This window comes from Electrona antarctica (genome assembly GCF_951216825.1).
Source record: "Electrona antarctica genome assembly, contig: scaffold_51, whole genome shotgun sequence".
In the NCBI taxonomy this organism is placed as follows: domain Eukaryota; kingdom Metazoa; phylum Chordata; class Actinopteri; order Myctophiformes; family Myctophidae; genus Electrona; species Electrona antarctica.
Genome location: NW_027637067.1, coordinates 705011 through 723952, shown reverse-complemented (window position 1 = coordinate 723952; position 18942 = coordinate 705011). Strand labels below are relative to the sequence as shown.

Below are 18942 nucleotides of genomic sequence, written 5' to 3'. Positions count from 1 at the left end.
TTAAATGTAGTTCTGGTCCATAGCGGTATGTCTCTTACCTTAGACCAGAACTAGATTAAATGTAGTTCTGGTCCATAGCGGTAGGTCTCTTACCTTAGACCAGAACTAGATTAAATGTAGTTCTGGTCCATAGCGGTATGTCTCTTACCTTAGACCAGAACTAGATTAGATGTAGTTCTGGTCCATAGCGGTATGTCTCTTAGTTTAGACCAGAACTAGATTAAATGTAGTTCTGGTCCATAGCGGTATGTCTCTTACCTTAGACCAGAACTAGATTAAATGTAGTTCTGGTCCATAGCGGTATGTCTCTTACCTTAGACCAGAACTAGATTAAATGTAGTTCTGGTCCATAGCGGTATGTCTCTTACCTTAGACCAGAACTAGATTAAATGTAGTTCTGGTCCATAGCGGTATGTCTCTTACCTTAGACCAGAACTAGATTAAATGTAGTTCTGGTCCATAGCGGTATGTCTCTTACCTTAGACCAGAACTAGATTAAATGTAGTTCTGGTCCATAGCGGTATGTCTCTTACCTTAGACCAGAACTAGATTAGATGTAGTTCTGGTCCATAGCGGTATGTCTCTTAGTTTAGACCAGAACTAGATTAAATGTAGTTCTGGTCCATAGCGGTATGTCTCTTAGTTTAGACCAGAACTAGATTAAATGTAGTTCTGGTCCATAGCGGTATTTTACCTTAGACCAGAACTAGATTAAATGTAGTTCTGGTCCATAGCGGTATGTCTCTTAGCTTAGACCAGAACTAGATTAAATGTAGTTCTGGTCCATAGCGGTATATCTCTTAGTTTAGACCAGAACTAGATCAAATGTAGTTCTGGTCCATAGCGGTAGGTCTCTTAGTTTAGACCAGAACTAGATTAAATGTAGTTCTGGTCCATAGCGGTATGTCTCTTAGTTTAGACCAGAACTAGATTAAATGTAGTTCTGGTCCATAGCGGTATGTCTCTTAGCTTAGCAGACCAGAACTAGATTAAATGTAGTTCTGGTCCATAGCGGTATGTCTCTTACCTTAGACCAGAACTAGATTAAATGTAGTTCTGGTCCATAGCGGTATGTCTCTTACCTTAGACCAGAACTAGATTAAATGTAGTTCTGGTCCATAGCGGTATGTCTCTTAGCTTAGCAGACCAGAACTAGATTAAATGTAGTTCTGGTCCATAGCGGTATGTCTCTTAGCTTAGCAGACCAGAACTAGATTAAATGTAGTTCTGGTCCATAGCGGTATGTCTCTTAGTTTAGCAGACCAGAACTAGATTAAATGTAGTTCTGGTCCATAGCGGTATGTCTCTTAGTTTAGACCAGAACTAGATTAGATGTAGTTCTGGTCCATAGCGTTATGTCTCTTAGTTTAGACCAGAACTAGATTAGATGTAGTTCTGGTCCATAGCGTTATGTCTCTTAGTTTAGACCAGAACTAGATTAAATGTAGTTCTGGTCCATAGCGGTATGTCTCTTAGCTTAGCAGACCAGAACTAGATTAAATGTAGTTCTGGTCCATAGCGGTATGTCTCTTAGTTTAGCAGACCAGAACTAGATTAAATGTAGTTCTGGTCCATAGCGGTATGTCTCTTAGCTTAGCAGACCAGAACTAGATTAGATGTAGTTCTGGTCCATAGCGGTATGTCTCTTAGCTTAGCAGACCAGAACTAGATTAAATGTAGTTCTGGTCCATAGCGGTATGTCTCTTAGCTTAGCAGACCAGAACTAGATTAAATGTAGTTCTGGTCCATAGCGGTATCTTACCTTAGACCAGAACTACATTAAATGTTAGCGTTAGAAGGACGTCTCTGGACCACAACTAGATGAAACCTAATGTCTTTATAAGTCACTTTCCTCGCTGACGTAGCCCCCTTAATATCTCTATTACAACGCCAACAGGCCTGGTGTTTTCATCACGCTGAGTTAATGTATTTATTACGCTGACGACATACAGGCCTGTTGTTTTCATCACCAGATCAGCTCTGAACCGCTTGCTTTAGGCTGATTTGATCATTCAGATCACTTCCCATTACAGTCAGAACTACAGACTCACTCCCAATCTAAACTATGGAATGAACTTCCCATTACAGTCAGAACTACAGACTCACTCCCAATCTAAACTATGGAATGAACTTCCCATTACAGTCAGAACTACAGACTCACTCCCAATCTAAACTATGGAATGAACTTCCCATTGCAGTCGGAACTACAGACTCACTCCCAATCTAAACTATGGAATGAACTTCCCATTGCAGTCAGAACTACAGACTCACTCCCAATCTAAACTATGGAATGAACTTCCCATTGCAGTCAGAACCACAGACTCACTCCCAATCTAAACTATGGAATGAACTTCCCATTGAAGTCAGAACTACAGACTCACTCCCAATCTTCCTCCGTAGTCTGAAAACCCACCTCTTCAGACTTCATTTTAGCCCGTAGCTCCTCCCCTAGCCTCGATGACCTTACAGGCATATGCAAAGGCTCAACTTATGTAACTTATGTAGCATTGTATGTAGACATAGTGTATATAGTTTCATTGTACAGATATTCTATTGTTACTTAGACAGATGTTAGGTTATTAGCTTACCTAGATGACTAATTATATGTATTTGTATGTATTATTTACCATGTTGTTCTTGCTTACTGTAAGTGGCTCTGGATGTACACTGTAAATAGTAGCTGCCAGGTGACACAGAATGGATGCCTACATTGTACACTGTAAATAGTAGCTACAGGCAGGGCCGGATCTACCATATGGGCACTGCCCAGGGGCATGTGCCATGAAATAAATGGTGTCTAAAAAGATTAGTGTTTTATTGTTGGTGAGAAGGCAGCTGAAAAGTGCAATTGTATGTAAAGCAGCAACAATGCGCTAGATTGCCTGTCACTCTGGGGGGGGGGGGGGGGGGGGTAGGCGACCGGAAATAGGCCAATATAACGGCATAAAACCACCCCAAAACGGCCCAAAACAGGAAAAAAGAATTGCGTGTGCGATATGCGCGCGCACAAAGATTTACATGTGCATGTGAAGGGGGCCCTTCGAGCTTCAGTGCCCAGGGGCCTCAGAGGTGTTAATCCGGCCCTGGCTACAGGGGTCTTAATTACAGATAATTCTGGGGGTCTAACCCTAATGGTTACACCTGGTGTAACCATGTATATTGTAGTGTAGTAGTGTAGTATTATATTATTTTTTCCAATGATCCTCTACTGACATCTAGTGTTGAAACGGTAATATTGCATCTCATTTCTCAATGATAATCTAATTCACCGCGTTGGTGTTTTATTCATATTGACTTCATTTAAATCACATCACGTATGATTTAAAACTATGTTATTGTCAAGATAATTGAAATTACCCTTTTTATTTTCTGTAGTGTGTAACGTTTTAAGAACAAACAAACAAATGCCAGAGGGATTCATGCATTTTGTAGGCCTATTTATTTGAATGTGTAACTTTGAACTGTGGCGTTTGATTGATTGATTGATTTAAATATTTATTAACAGTTTGCAGAATTACAGTACATTTCAAGCACAAACTCAATACAAAGGCTGTTAACTGTGAGTGGACAACCCAATTAAGCATTACACTTGTTTACAAGAGGGTCCACCATGTTCAATTCATCATGATTCATCACACGAGTGTGATTTATTTTGTATCTTTACTTTGTCCTATGATGGGTGTGGTCTTATTGAGAGGGCGTGGCCTACAGTATGCTCCATTTGTGCTCCGTCGTACGGCGGTGTCGCGCGCCGAGAATAGCCGATCTACAAGCCCTGTAGATCGGCTATTCTCGGCGCGCGATACCGCCGTACGGAACACGGTATAATAGATCCCATGGCCCGGAGGGACGGGCGCGGCTTGTTGATTGGCAGACATAGCGGTCGCCGTGGCAACACAGAAAAAAGGGAAAATGACAGAGCGATTTGTTAATCATAAATTAATTATAACTATTTTTTAGTTATAATATACTTACCTAATATTAAATGTGTCTTTATTTATTTAGATAAAAAGTGACCCCCCTTTTAACCTTAATTATTAATCATGAACAGAAAATAACATGTTTATATTATGTGTATAATAATAAATACTACTACTACTACTACTAATATTATTATTATTATTATTATTATTATTATTATTATTATTAATAATAATAATAATACAAATAATAATAATAATAATAAATAATAATTAAACACAAATAATAGTGATTGCCTGACAAAATTAACACATTTTTCAAGATAGTTTCTCCCAGGTAAAGACAGCAGAAATTCACAAAATAATAAAAAAACAAAACATTTTAATTAAAAAAATACTCGTATCGCCCCGTCCTCCCGGGCTATGGGATGCAGTGTGTGTGTGTGACCCTGCAGGCCGCCATCTTGGTTCAGTCCCTCCTCTCTCGGTAAACCAACCCTCCAGAAGCACCGCGGACCACCGAGCCGACCTCCGAGCCCCAGCCCGCCGTCCTGTCACCCTACCGCCGCCAGCAGCCTCACCCCAGCCCGCTGACAGACAGAGCAGAGCCGCCATGGCAGCAGACCGGGAGGACTTGGTGTACCAGGCCAAGCTGGCCGAGCAGGCGGAGCGATATGACGGTGAGTCCGAGAGCCGAGAGCCGCTGGTCCGGTTCGTTAGCATGTTAGCATGATGTTAGCATCACGGTGAGACCCACAGCCGACAGCCGCTGGACTGAGCTGGCTGCTGCGGTTAGCATTATGCTAATGCCGCGGCTCTGGACTGGCTGCTCCGGTTAGCAGCATGTTAGCATTATGTTAGCATGGATACCCGGTGTTTCACTGTCTACACCGTTAGCATTATGTTAGCATCATGTTAGCATGGGTACCCGGTGTTTCACTGTCTACACCGTTAGCATTATGTTAGCATCATGTTAGCATACATTACAGACCCAGTGTTTCAATGTCTACACTGTTAGCATCATGTTAGCATGGATACCCGATGTTTCACTGTCTACACGGTTAGCATTATGTTAGCATCATGTTAGCATGGATATCCAGTGTTTCACTGTCTACACCCGGTGTACACCGTTAGCATCATGTTATCATGCTACCATGTAGTGTGTTCTCTAAGTGGTGGTCCGGGGACCCCCCGGTGGGGGTGGGGGGGCCCTCCTAGAGGCTATATTAAGTTTACCAGGCTTTGTGTTCTATAATAAACACACAGCAGATCTACAAACTCACAACGCGTTGCCACCGAGACGCGCTGTGAGCTTGTAGATCTGCAGAGAGAGCTAGCATAATGTTAGCTTCAGACATGCTAGGCTATCAGACTGAGCCTGTTAAGCACGTTTACAACTAGTTATTATTATAAACTTTAGGTTTATAACTAGTTATCATAACTAGTACTCATAACCTTTAGTCCAACATTAAAACTATGTTGAAAAGCACATGATTGACAGACAGGCTAAGCTAGCTGGAACGGCTAGCCAGAACAAAATGGCGGATCAATGGAGCGAGCTGTCAACTCACAGCTAGCATGCTAGGCTAACTGTTAGTGTGTGTGTGTGTGTGTGTGTGTGGGTGTGTGTGTGGTGTTAGCCTGTTGGTTGAATTATTGAAGTGTGTTAGCTGTGGGGCAACCCTTAGTGTTTTATTTAGCTGCCAGGGGCAGGTGGGCAACCCTTAGTGTTTTATTTAGCTGCCAGGGGCAGGTGGGCAACCCTTAGTGTTTTATTTAGCTGCCAGGGGCAGGTGGGCAACCCTTAGTGTTTTATTTAGCTGCCAGGGGCAGGTGGGCAACCCTTAGTGTTTTATTTAACTGCCAGTGGCAGGTGGGCAACCCTTAGTGTTTTATTTAGCTGCCAGGGGCAGGTGGGCAACCCTTAGTGTTTTATTTAGCTGCCAGGGGCAGGTGGGCAACCCTTAGTGTTTTATTTAGCTGCCAGGGGCAGGTGGGCAATCCTTAGTGTTTTATTTAACTGCCAGGGGCAGGTGGGCAACCCTTAGTGTTTTATTTCGCTGCCAGGTGGCAGGTGGGCAACCCTTAGTGTTTTATTTAACTGCCAGGGGCAGGTGGGCAACCCTTAGTGTTTTATTTCGCTGCCAGGGGCAGGTGGGCAACCCTTAGTGTTTTATTTCGCTGCCAGGGGGCAGGTGGGCAACCCTTAGTGTTTTATTTAACTGCCAGGGGCAGGTGGGCAACCCTTAGTGTTTTTTTTAAGCCAGGGGCAGGTGGGCAACCCTTAGTGTTTTTTTTAAGCCAGGGGCAGGTGGGCGACCCTTAGTGTTTTATTTAGCTGCCAGGGGCAGGTGGGCGACCCTTAGTGTTTTATTTAGCTGCCAGGGGCAGGTGGGCGACCCTTAGTGTTTTATTTAGCTGCCAGGGGCAGGTGGGCGACCCTTACTGTTTTATTTAGCTGCCAGGGGCAGGTGGGCGACCCTTAGTGTTTATTTAACTGCCAGGGGCAGGTGGGCAACCCTTAGTGTTTTATTTACCTGCCAGGGGCAGGTGGACAACCCTTAGTGTTTTATTTAGCTGCCAGGGGCAGGTGGGCAACCCTTAGTGTTTTATTTAGCTTCCAGGAGCAGGTGGGCAACCCTTAGTGTTTTATTTAGCTGCCAGGGGCAGGTGGGCAACCCTTAGTGTTTTATTTAGCTGCCAGGGGCAGGTGGGCAACCCTTAGTGTTTTATTTAGCTGGAAAATTAGAGCAATGTTTAAATATAATAACTAGACCGGTGCCCGGCTGTAGAGCATCGAGTCAGTAACGATGCAAGTTGGAGGTCCATGCCCCGCCCGGCTATGCAATACCCGTTGTACCCGTGTCAGAGTACCCGTTCAACCCATCTGTCTGTGTCCCTTTTATACCCATATATGGAGATTTGTTAAATGTGTTAAAGGGGCATTATCTAGCCCCGCCCCCTATGCCCTGCTTTGCGTACCACACTTTGTGTACCACATTTGTGATGATTTGATTGGCCAGCTTTGTGTGTTTGTCTGTACCCCATAGTGATGATTTGATTGGCTGAGCACGGAATGTAATGTATGACGATAAGGGCCCCCCTCACTTCACAGGAGTGTGATTTTAATTTATAGGGTCCATTTGGTGCCATTTGTACCCCAGGGTCCATATGGTTCCATTTTTACCCCAGGGTCAATTTGGTTCCATTTGTACCCCAGGGTCCATTTGGTTCCATGTGTACCCGTAGTTACAAATGCCTGCTTGTCTGTTTGTCTGCCTGCCTGCCTGTCTGCCTGTTGGCCTGCCTGCCTGTCTGCCTGCCTGTCTGTCTGCCTGCCTGCCTGTCTGCCTGTTGGCCTGCCTGCCTGTCTGCCTGTCTGCATGTCTGCCTGTCTGCATGTCTGCATGCACTGAGTCTGTTTTTAGCATCTCATCACAGACTAGGATTTCAGGGCTGGGTTGCCAGGTTCTGTTATAAATAAGCAGGGTGTTTAGCTGAGTGTCAGCAGGGTTGCCAGGTTCTGTTATAAGTAAGCAGGGCGTTAAGCTGGGTGCCAGCAGTTTGCCAGGTTCTGTTATAAGTAAGCAGGGCGTTAAGCTGGGTGCCAGCAGTTTGCCAGGTTCTGTTATAAATAAGCAGGGCGTTTAGCTGGGTGTCAGCAGGGTTGCCAGGTTCTGTTATAAGTAAGCATGGCGTTTAGCTGGGTGCCAGCAGTTTGCCAGGTTCTGTTATAAATAAGCAGGGCGTTTAGCTGGGTGTCAGCAGGGTTGCCAGGTTCTGTTATAAATAAGAAGGGCGTTTAGCTGGGTGTCAGCAGGGTTGCCAGGTTCTGCTACTTTGACAGCGTTAAAGTGATTATCTCTAAAGGTCCTTTTCAAATGGGCAGCGATGAACGCAGCCGTTGTCCCCTGTCGCCGTTGTCAACACCAGCTCTGCTCCACAGGGGTTGCCACAACGTAAAGCGTAAACAATTTCACGGGACTGCTCCCACGTAAATACGCTTGAGTTGTTGCCCCTCAACTTCTCCACGCGTGCAGAAAAATAACGCAGGTCTCTTTAGAAATGAACTATAGGCGCGTTAAAGCGCTGCCCGTTTGAAAGGACCTCAACGCTGCCAAATCACTTTAATTTTTGCCAGAAACAAATGAGTGAGTGACCCGTCGTAAACTATACAGACACCTCATTTCTGACCAATCGTAAACGATACAGACACCTCATTTCTGACCAATCGTAAACGATACAGACACCTCATTTCTGACCAATCGTAAACGATACAGAGACACCTCATTTCTGACCACAATTCTTATGAGACGATTCTAAGATGGGTAGGCAGGCATTTGTTCTGACATACCAAGAGTCAGACAGTCATTAGTACGACTCCGACACCCTACCCGAATACTAACCTAACGCTAACCACACACGGACGGCCGGGCGCCACAGGTGATCTCTAACCCCCCGCAGTACGGGTGATTTGTAACCCGCATCACGGGTGATTTGTAACCCGCAGCACGGGTGATTTGTAACCCGCTTCACGGGTGATTTGTAACCCGCAGCACGGGTGATTTGTAATTGTAACCCGCAGCACTGGTGATGTGTAATTGTATTTGTAACCCGCAGCACGGGTGATTTGTAACCCGTAGCACGGGTGATTTGTAACCCGTAGCACGGGTGATTTGTAACCCGTAGCACGGGTGATTTGTAACCCGTAGCACGGGTGATTTGTAACCCGCAGCACGGGTGATTTGTAACCCGCAGCACGGGTGATTTGTAACCCGCAGCACGGGTCATTTGTAACCCGCATCACGGGTCATTTGTAACCCGCAGCACGGGTCATTTGTAACCCGCATCACGGGTGATTTGTAACCCGCAGCACGGGTGATTTGTAACCAGCAGCACGGGTGATTTGTAACCCGCAGCACGGGTGGATTTGTAACAGGCTTTTATTGTGATGTAACCTCGGTACCCATGCTTTTATTTTGATGTAGCTTCCCTCTGTACCCAGGGAGTGAACTAAAGTGCAGAGGGGCGGGGCTAGTGGGTGGAGCTAGAGGAGTGGGAGTGAACTAAAGTGCAGAGGGGTGGGGCTAGAGGAGTGAACTACAGTGCCGATGGGGCGGGGCTAGAAAAGTGGGAGTGAACTGCAGTGCAGAGGGGCGGGACTAGAGGAGTGGGAGTGAACTACAGTGCAGAGGGGGCGGGGCTAGTTGAGTGGGAGTGAACTGCAGTGCAGAGGGGAGGGGCTAGAGGAGTGGGAGTGAACTACAGTGCCGATGGGGCGGGGCTAGAGGAGTGGGAGTGAACTGCAGTGCAGAGGGGCGGGGCTAGATGAGTGGGAGTGAACTGCAGTGCAGAGGGGCGGGGCTAGAGGAGTGGGAGTGAACTACAGTGCAGAGGGGGCGGGGCTAGATGAGTGAGAGTGAACTACAGTGCAGAGGGGCGGGGCTAGATAAGTGGGAGTGAACTACAGTGCAGAGGGGGCGGGGCTAGATGAGTGAGTGAACTACAGTGCAGAGGGGGCGGTGCTAGATGAGTGGGAGTGAACTACAGTGCAGAGGGGCGGGGCTAGATGAGTGGGAGTGAACTACAGTGCAGAGGGGGTGGGGCTAGGTGAGTGAACTACAGTGCAGAGGGGGCGGGGCTAGAGGAGTGAGATAACTACAGTGCAGAGGGGGCGGGGCTAGAGGAGTGAGAGAACTACAGTGCAGAGGGGCGGGGCTAGAGGAGTGAGAGAACTACAGTGCAGAGGGGGCGGAGCTAGAGGAGTGAGTGAACTACAGTGCAGAGGGGCGGGGCTAGATGAGTGGGAGTGGAGTACAGTGCAGATGGGGCGGGGCTAAATGAGTGAGAGTGAACTACAGTGCAGAGGTGGGGCAAGGGGCGGGGCTAGATAAGTGGGCGTGAACTGCATTGCATAGGGGTCAGGGCTAGATAAGTGGGAGTGAACTACAGTGCAGAGGGGGCGGGGCTAGATGCGTGGGCGTGAACTGCATTGCATAGGGGGCGGGGTTAGATAAGTGGGAGTGAACTACAGTGCATAGGGGGCAGGGCTAGATAAGTGGGCGTGAACTGCATTGCATAGGGGGCAGGGCTAGATAAGTGGGAGTGAACTACAGTGCAGAGGGGGCGGGGCTAGATGAGTGGGAGTTAACCACAGTGCAGAGGGGGCGGGGCTAGAGGATTGAGTGTACCACAGTGCAGAGGGGGCGGGGCTAGATGAGTGGGCGTGAACTACAGTGCAGAAAGGGGCGGGGATAGATGAGTGAACTGCAGTGCAGATGGGGCGGGGCTAGAGGAGTGGGAGTGAACCACAGTGCAGATGGGCTGGGCCAGGCTACCTGCCCCTCTAGACCAGAAAGCATGCTGGCTGGGCCAGGCTACCTGCCCCTCTAGACCAGAAAGCATGCTGGCTGGGCCAGGCTACTTGCCCCTCTAGACCAGAAAGCATGCTGGCTGGGCCAGGCTACCTGCCCCTCTAGACCAGAAAGCACGCTGGCTGGGGCAGGCTACCTGCCCCTCTAGACCAGAAAGCACGCTGGCCGGGCCAGGCTACCTGCCCCTCTAGACCAGAAAGCACGCTGGCTGGGCCAGGCTACCTGCCCCTCTAGACCAGAAAGCACGCTGGCAGGGCCAGGCTACCCTCCCCTCTAGACCAGAAAGCACGCTGGCTGGGCCAGGCTACCTGCCCCTCTAGACCAGAAAGCACGCTGGCTGGGCCAGGCTACCTGCCCCTCTAGACCAGAAAGCACGCTGGCAGGGCCAGGCTATTGTTTCATCCCGGTATGCAATGTTCAGCAGGGATGGACATGTAGTTAAATTTAGAATAAAGGAATGTTCTTTCCTAACATAAATCATGATGTTTATGTTTAACAGAGATGGTAGAGTCCATGAAGGAGGTAGCAGGGATGGACATAGAGTTAATGTTATATTATATTTATCTAACAGAGATGGTAGAGTCCATGAAGAAGGTAGCAGGGATGGACATAGAGTTAATGTTATATTATTGAGTGGTGTAAACCACTCCTACAACTGGCTTTTGTGTGCAGAAAAAAATGACCATGGTTGCTATGTTCAAAATAATGTCTGACGTAATTAAATCACACCCGGGTGAACTGGATGACCGTAGCAACCGTGGTCATTTTCTCTGCACAAAAAAAGCCAGTTGTGAAATCACATCCGGGTGTGATTTCATTACGTCAGATCAGAGCTGATCAGGCTATATAATACCTTATCTTATAAATACCTCACATCGGACGTCAGACATTACATCAGACCACAGCTGATCATGCTATATAAAACCTTACACCACTCAGTTCACACGGGTGTGATTTTATTTATCTAACAGAGATGGTAGAGTCCATGAAGAAGGTAGCAGGGATGGACATAGAGTTAATGTTATATTATATTTATCTAACAGAGATGGTAGAGTCCATGAAGAAGGTAGCAGGGATGGACATAGAGTTAATGTTATATTATATTTATCTAACAGAGATGGTAGAGTCCATGAAGAAGGTAGCAGGGATGGACATAGAGTTAATGTTATATTATATTTATCTAACAGAGATGGTAGAGTCCATGAAGAAGGTAGCAGGGATGGACATAGAGTTAATGTTATATTATATTTATCTAACAGAGATGGTAGAGTCCATGAAGAAGGTAGCAGGGATGGACATAGAGTTAATGTTATATTATATTTATCTAACAGAGATGGTAGAGTCCATGAAGAAGGTAGCAGGGATGGACATAGAGTTAATGTTATATTATATTTATCTAACAGAGATGGTAGAGTCCATGAAGAAGGTAGCAGGGATGGACATAGAGTTAATGTTATATTATATTTATCTAACAGAGATGGTAGAGTCCATGAAGAAGGTAGCAGGGATGGACATGGAGCTGACCGTAGAGGAGAGGAACCTTCTCTCCGTGGCCTACAAGAACGTGATCGGAGCGAGGAGAGCTTCCTGGAGGATCATCAGCTCCATCGAACAGAGAGAGGAGAGCAAAGGAGGAGAGGACAAGCTGAAGATGATCAGAGAATACAGACAGACGGTAGGACTACACTACCCACCATGCACTACTACACCACACACACAAACACACACACACACACAGGGAGGAGAGGACAAGCTGAAGATGATCAGGGACTACAGACTAGGGCTGACCTTCGATAACGTTTTTGGAGATCGACGCTTCGACAAAAGAACACATCGATCGCCGACGCTTCGACACTCTTAATCGAAGAGTCTCGATAGTGCACTGAACTCTTAGTGCACTGAACTCTTAGTGCACTGAACTCTTAGTGCACTGAACTCTTAGTGCACTGAACTCTTAGTGCACTGAACTCTTAGTGCACTGAACTCTTAGTGCACTGAACTCTTAGTGCACTGAACTCTTAGTGCACTGAACTCTTAGTGCACACGGGAGTTGGTCTACAAAATGTAGATCGACTCCCGTGCTTATCGAACGAACGTCGATTTTTTTCGGGTCAGCCCTACTACAGACAGACGGTAGGACTACATTACCCATGCACCACTACTACAGACAGACGGTAGGACTACATTACCCATGCACCACTACTACAGACAGACGGTAGGACTACATTACCCATGCACCACTACTACAGACAGACGGTAGGACTACATTACCCATGCACCACTACTACAGACAGACGGTAGGACTACATTACCCATGCACCACTACTACAGACAGACGGTAGGACTACATTACCCATGCACCTCTACTACAGACAGACGGTAGGACTACATTACCCATGCACCACTACTACAGACAGACGGTAGGACTACATTACCCATGCACCACTACTACAGACAGACGGTAGGACTACATTACCCATGCACCACTACTACAGACAGATGGTAGGACTACATTACCCATGCACCACTACTACAGACAGACGGTAGGACTACATTACCCATGCACCACTACTACAGACAGACGGTAGGACTACATTACCCATGCACCATCACTAGTTAACTGACCCTAAGCCTTGTGGTTTAGGACAGAGGGAGAACGAAGATTTACAGAAAGCAGAGGATTGTAAAGTTAAACGCCACATTTCCACGTCGAAGCCCCGCCCCCTCGAGAGACCCGGAAAATAATTCCCTGTTCGTTTTCCTCATAGACTTTTCAAAAAGTATTTATTTAAAGACGTTTACGCCGCGGACAAAGAAAACTCTTGTAACGTGACAAATCATGACAACAAACAAAAAAATTTTGGCCGAACAAATAATTAGAAAGAAGAAAAAAAAACGGCAGGTTACAACACTTTTTTTGTTTTTCTTCTTTGTAATTATTTGTTCGGCCCAAAACATTGTGTTTATTGTCATGATTTGTCACGACTCGAGTTGGCTTTGTACGACGCTTAAAAGGTCTTTAAATAAATACCCTTTGAAATGTATATGAGGAGAAATGCATTGGGAATTATTTCCTGGGACTGGGACTGGCATCGTCATGAAAGGGGGCGGGACTGGCGCCGTCATGAAAGGGGGCGGGACTGCAACGCTCTATACAGATAATGATAATGATCATTTAGATTAAACTAATGGGTTTGACAACAATGGGTGTAATGAGGTAAACTGCTGATGGTCTGATGTTGACAGTAATGGTGTAATGAGGTAAACTGCTGATGGTCTGATATTGACAGTAATGGGGTAAGGAGGTAAACTGCTGATGGTCTGATGTTGACAGTAATGGTGTAATGAGGTAAACTGCTGATGGTCTGATGTTGACAGTAATGGTGTAATGAGGTAAACTGCTGATGGTCTGATGTTGACAGTAATGGGGTAAGGAGGTAAACTGCTGATGGTCTGATGTTGACAGTAATGGTGTAATGAGGTAAACTGCTGATGGTCTGATGTTGACAGTAATGGTGTAATGAGGTAAACTGCTGATGGTCTGATGTTGGCAGTAATGGGTTTGACACTAAAGGTAAACATGCTTAATCCCATCAAAGGTAATTAAGCATTTGACCTCCAGTAACCTCATGACGTGACTAGATTAAGCCAGACTAAATCTTGTAGAAACGTTTAGTAATTCTAGTAGGACTAAAACATAATTGCCCAGACTCTTCTTCAACAAAGATGGCGAAAGCAAACATTCTTTGTTCTGTACTACAGAACACCTCTGTACTTATACATACACTACTACACATACATACACAATACTTATATACATACACTACTACACATACATACACAATACTTATATACATACAAGTGTATGGTACAGAACACTGAAGTCCTTCAACCAGAAACCAGACCCTCTCTACCTGCTAGTTAGGTAAACTATTCCCTCTCTACCTGCCTGTCAGACTCCTGTCAGGTAAACTATGTCCCAGTTAGGTAAACTATTCCCTCTCTACCTGCCTGTCAGACTCCTGTCAGGTAAACTATGTCCCAGTTAGGTAAACTATTCCCTCTCTACCTGCCTGTCAGACTCCTGTCAGGGAAACTATGTCCCAGTTAGGTAAACTATTCCCTCTCTACCTGCCTGTCAGACTCCTGTCAGGTAAACTATGTCCCAGTTAGGTAAACTAGTCACAATCTACCTGCCTGTCAGACTCCTGTCAGGTAAACTATGTCCCAGTTAGGTAACCTATTCCCTCTCTACCTGCCTGTCAGACTCCTGTCAGGTAAACTATGTCCCAGTTAGGTAAACTAGTCCCTCTCTACCTGCCTGTCAGACTCCTGTCAGGTAAACTATGTCCCAGTTAGGTAAACTATTCCCTCTCTACCTGCCTGTCAGACTCCTGTCAGGTAAACTATGTCCCAGTTAGGTAAACTAGTCCCTCTCTACCTGCCTGTCAGACTCCTGTCAGGTAAACTATGTCCCAGTTAGGTAAACTATTCCCTCTCTACCTGCCTGTCAGACTCCTGTCAGGTAAACTATGTCCCAGTTAGGTAAACTAGTCCCTCTCTACCTGCCTGTCAGACTCCTGTCAGGTAAACTATGTCCCAGTTAGGTAAACTATTCCCTCTCTACCTGCCTGTCAGACTCCTGTCAGGTAAACTATGTCCCAGTTAGGTAAACTATTCCCTCTCTACCTGCCTGTCAGACTCCTGTCAGGTAAACTATGTCCCAGTTAGGTAAACTAGTCCCTCTCTACCTGCCTGTCAGACTCCTGTCAGGTAAACTATGTCCCAGTTAGGTAAACTGACAGTTTACCTAACTGATTGACAGTTCTCGTTTTTGCGACCAGTCATTACTCCTACAACTACAACCTATCTCAAACCCTCACCCTAAACTAACCTTCCACGGGGCAGCACACCTAAACCTAACCTTAACCCATGTCTAACCAATGACTAGTCTAAACTAAGTATGCACCCCCCTAAACCTAACCCGAACGGCCTAACCTCAGTAAAACGATGCCTTCCCGGGAGCCAATCAGACACATGGGGAGGCGGGTCTACCCTAGAACGTTGGTGGGATTCATAATCACGCGTCAGACTCCGGTCAGGTAAACTATGTCCCAGTTAGGTAAACTAGTCCCTCTCTACCTGCCTGTCAGACTCCAGTCAGGTAAACTAGTCCCTCTCTACCTGCCTGTCAGACTCCAGTCAGGTAAACTAGACCCTCTCTACCTGCCTGTCAGACTCCAGTCAGGTAAACTAGTCCCTCTCTACCTGCCAGTCAGGTAAACTATGTCCCAGTCCCCAGTCAGGTAAACTAGTCCCTCTCTACCTGCCAGTCAGGTAAACTATGTCCCAGTCCCAGTTAGGTAAACTATGTCCCAGTCCCTCTCTACCTGCCTGTTAGGTAAACTATGTCCCAGTCCCCAGTCCGGTAAACTATGTCCCAGTCCCCAGTTAGGTAAACTATGTCCCAGTCAGGTAAACTATGTCCCAGTCCCCAGTTAGGTAAACTATGTCCCAGTCCCCAGTTAGGTAAACTATGTCCCAGTCCCCAGTTAGGTAAACTATGTCCCAGTCCCCAGTTAGGTAAACTATGTCCCAGTCCCCAGTTAGGTAAACTATGTCCCAGTCCCCAGTTAGGTAAACTATGTCCCAGTCCCCAGTTAGGTAAACTATGTCCCAGTCCGGTAAACTATGTCCCAGTCCGGTAAACTATGTCCCAGTCCGGTAAACTATGTCCCAGTCCCCAGTCAGGTAAACTATGTCCCAGTCCCCAGTTAGGTAAACTATGTCCCAGTCCCCAGTTAGGTAAACTATGTCCCAGTCCCCAGTTAGGTAAACTATGTCCCAGTTAGGTAAACTATGTCCCAGTCCGGTAAACTATGTCCCAGTCCGGTAAACTATGTCCCAGTCCGGTAAACTATGTCCCAGTCAGGTAAACTATGTCCCAGTCCGGTAAACGATGTCCCAGTCCCCAGTTAGGTAAACTATGTCCCAGTCCCCAGTTAGGTAAACTATGTCCCAGTCCGGTAAACTATGTCCCAGTCCGGTAAACTATGTCCCAGTCCGGTAAACTATGTCCCAGTCCGGTAAACTATGTCCCAGTCAGGTAAACTATGTCCCAGTCCCCAGTCAGGTAAACTATGTCCCAGTCCCCAGTCAGGTAAACTATGTCCCAGTCCGGTAAACTATGTCCCAGTCCCCAGTCAGGTAAACTATGTCCCAGTCCCCAGTTAGGTAAACTATGTCCCAGTCCCCAGTCAGGTAAACTATGTCCCAGTCCCCAGTCAGGTAAACTATGTCCCAGTCCCCAGTCAGGTAAACGATGTCCCAGTCCCCAGTCAGGTAAACTATGTCCCAGTCCCCAGTCAGGTAAACTATGTCCCAGTCCCCAGTCAGGTAAACTATGTCCCAGTCCCCAGTTAGGTAAACTATGTCCCAGTCCCCAGTTAGGTAAACTATGTCCCAGTCCCCAGTTAGGTAAACTATGTCCCAGTGACACGGTCGGTCCATAGAGTTAACGGATGTGCCGATCTGCACTGCAGGCTTAGGCAAGTCAGATTTAACTTAAATACCTTTTATATTTAATATTGTGAGCTTGTAGATCTGTTCATACTGTTACTTTGGGCTCAATCAGACCGATTAATCGGTCTGATTGATTAATCGAACAGATGCCGATTAATCTAAAAACAACTAAAATCATCCGATACCGATGTGTTTGCCGATTAATCTCCCATCACTAATAGAGTTCTAAGCCTCGGAGTCACTAGGCCTTACTAGGCTTTTGATTTTAACCTGCTCGGTATTAGAAAACACGTCTGTGAAAAAAGGTAGTCGACCAACATTTTTCGTCTTAGTTTTAGTCGACGAAATCAACACTGACAGCCACTACATGCTCTGACTGCACGCAGACAGCCACTACATGCTTTGACTGCACGCAGACAGCCACTACATCCTCTGACTGCACGCAGACAGCCTGCTCTGACTGCACGCAGACAGCCTGCTCGATTTTTTGGCTCTGAAACCTCGATTTCGGTTTCGAAAAAATGTTTTCCTATTGGAATAAAGTCCAAACCTTAAAAGGATCCCTGGCTACAAGACAAATATGCCTTAAAACATTACACTTGCCCTCTATGAATAAAAATAAATAAAAACATCAATATTTTATTTCTTTCATAAATAGAGAATCTTTCAATCAATAGGGACTGCTCCCATCGCAGGTTGATATATGTCCATGTGTGGTTAGCCTCGATCCCAGGCTTACTTTTCGATGTGTGGTCCAGCCCTATAGAATGCATATGCTAATAAAAACAACTTAATACTTCCTAAGAATAATATGAGCATCAAAGCAATATTTACATACTTTTTATTAGCATGTGCACTAGTCCATACATTCCCTGGGGCTGGACCACACATGGACTGGACATGTCATATGACATCCTCAACTTGCGACAGGAGCTGTTCCTATTGAGTGAAAGATAAACACTACCCAACTTTATTTTATGAAAGAAATACAAATATTTAAGGTGTTTTTATTTTTAGTTATAGAGGGCAAGTATAGTGTTTTAAGGCATATTTGTCTGGCCAGGGATCCTTTTAAACAAAGAAAGATAAATCCCCTTTGGGATTAAACAAGTGAAAACGTTTACAATGTGTCCAAATTAATTCTTAAAAAAATAGCCAATTTAATGTTTAGGTGCCCGCTCTTCCTGCACCCTTTTGCAATGTGAAATGCCACTGAATCTGTAGCCCTAATGCTTTCCATTTAGATTCTGTCTCATCTGAATCTGTAGCCCTAATGCTTTCCATTTAGATTCTGTCTCATCTGAATCTGTAGCCCTAATGCTTTCCATTTAGATTCTGTCTCATCTGAATCTGTAGCCCTAATGCTTTCCATTTAGATTCTGACTCATCTGAATCTGTAGGCCTAATGCTTTCCATTTAGATTCTGTCTCATCTGAATCTGTAGCCCTAATGCTTTCCATTTAGATTCTGTCTCATCTGAATCTGTAGCCCTAATCGCTTTCCATTTGGATTCTGTCTCATCTGAATCTGTAGGCCTAATGCTTTACCATTTAGATTCTGTCTCATCTGAATCTGTAGCCCTAATGCTTTCCATTTAGATTCTGTCTCATCTGAATCTGTAGCCCTAATGCTTTCCATTTAGATTCTGTCTCATCTGAATCTGTAGCCCTAATCGCTTTCCATTTAGATTCTGTCTCATCTGAATCTGTAGCCCTAATCGCTTTCCATTTAGATTCTGTCTCATCTGAATCTGTAGCCCTAATCGCTTTCCATTTGGATTCTGTCTCATCTGAATCTGTAGCCCTAATCGCTTTCCATTTGGATTCTGTCTCATCTGAATCTGTAGCCCTAATCGCTTTCCATTTAGATTCTGTCTCATCTGAATCTGTAGCCCTAATCGCTTTCCATTTAGATTCTGTCTCATCTGAATCTGTAGCCCTAATGCTTTCCATTTAGATTCTGTCTCATCTGAATCTGTAGCCCTAATGCTTTCCATTTAGATTCTGTCTCATCTGAATCTGTAGCCCTAATCGCTTTCCATTTAGATTCTGTCTCATCTGAATCTGTAGCCCTAATCGCTTTCCATTTAGATTCTGTCTCATCTGAATCTGTAGCCCTAATCGCTT

The 18942-nt window shown here is 45.7% G+C and overlaps 1 protein-coding gene across 1 annotated transcript in view; it reads left to right on the top strand.

Annotated features, from left to right (window-relative positions):
- The first annotated feature begins 4353 nt into the window (after positions 1-4353).
- The window catches only part of LOC306919191 (14-3-3 protein epsilon), a 34866-nt gene continuing 20277 nt past the window's right edge, over positions 4354-18942 (top strand). Inside the window, exons 1-2 of the mRNA XM_079532014.1 lie at positions 4354-4600; positions 11770-11969. Of these exons, the coding sequence (XP_079388140.1) occupies positions 4534-4600; positions 11770-11969 (267 nt within the window). The 5' untranslated portion in view covers positions 4354-4533. The remainder of the gene's footprint in view (positions 4601-11769; positions 11970-18942) is intronic.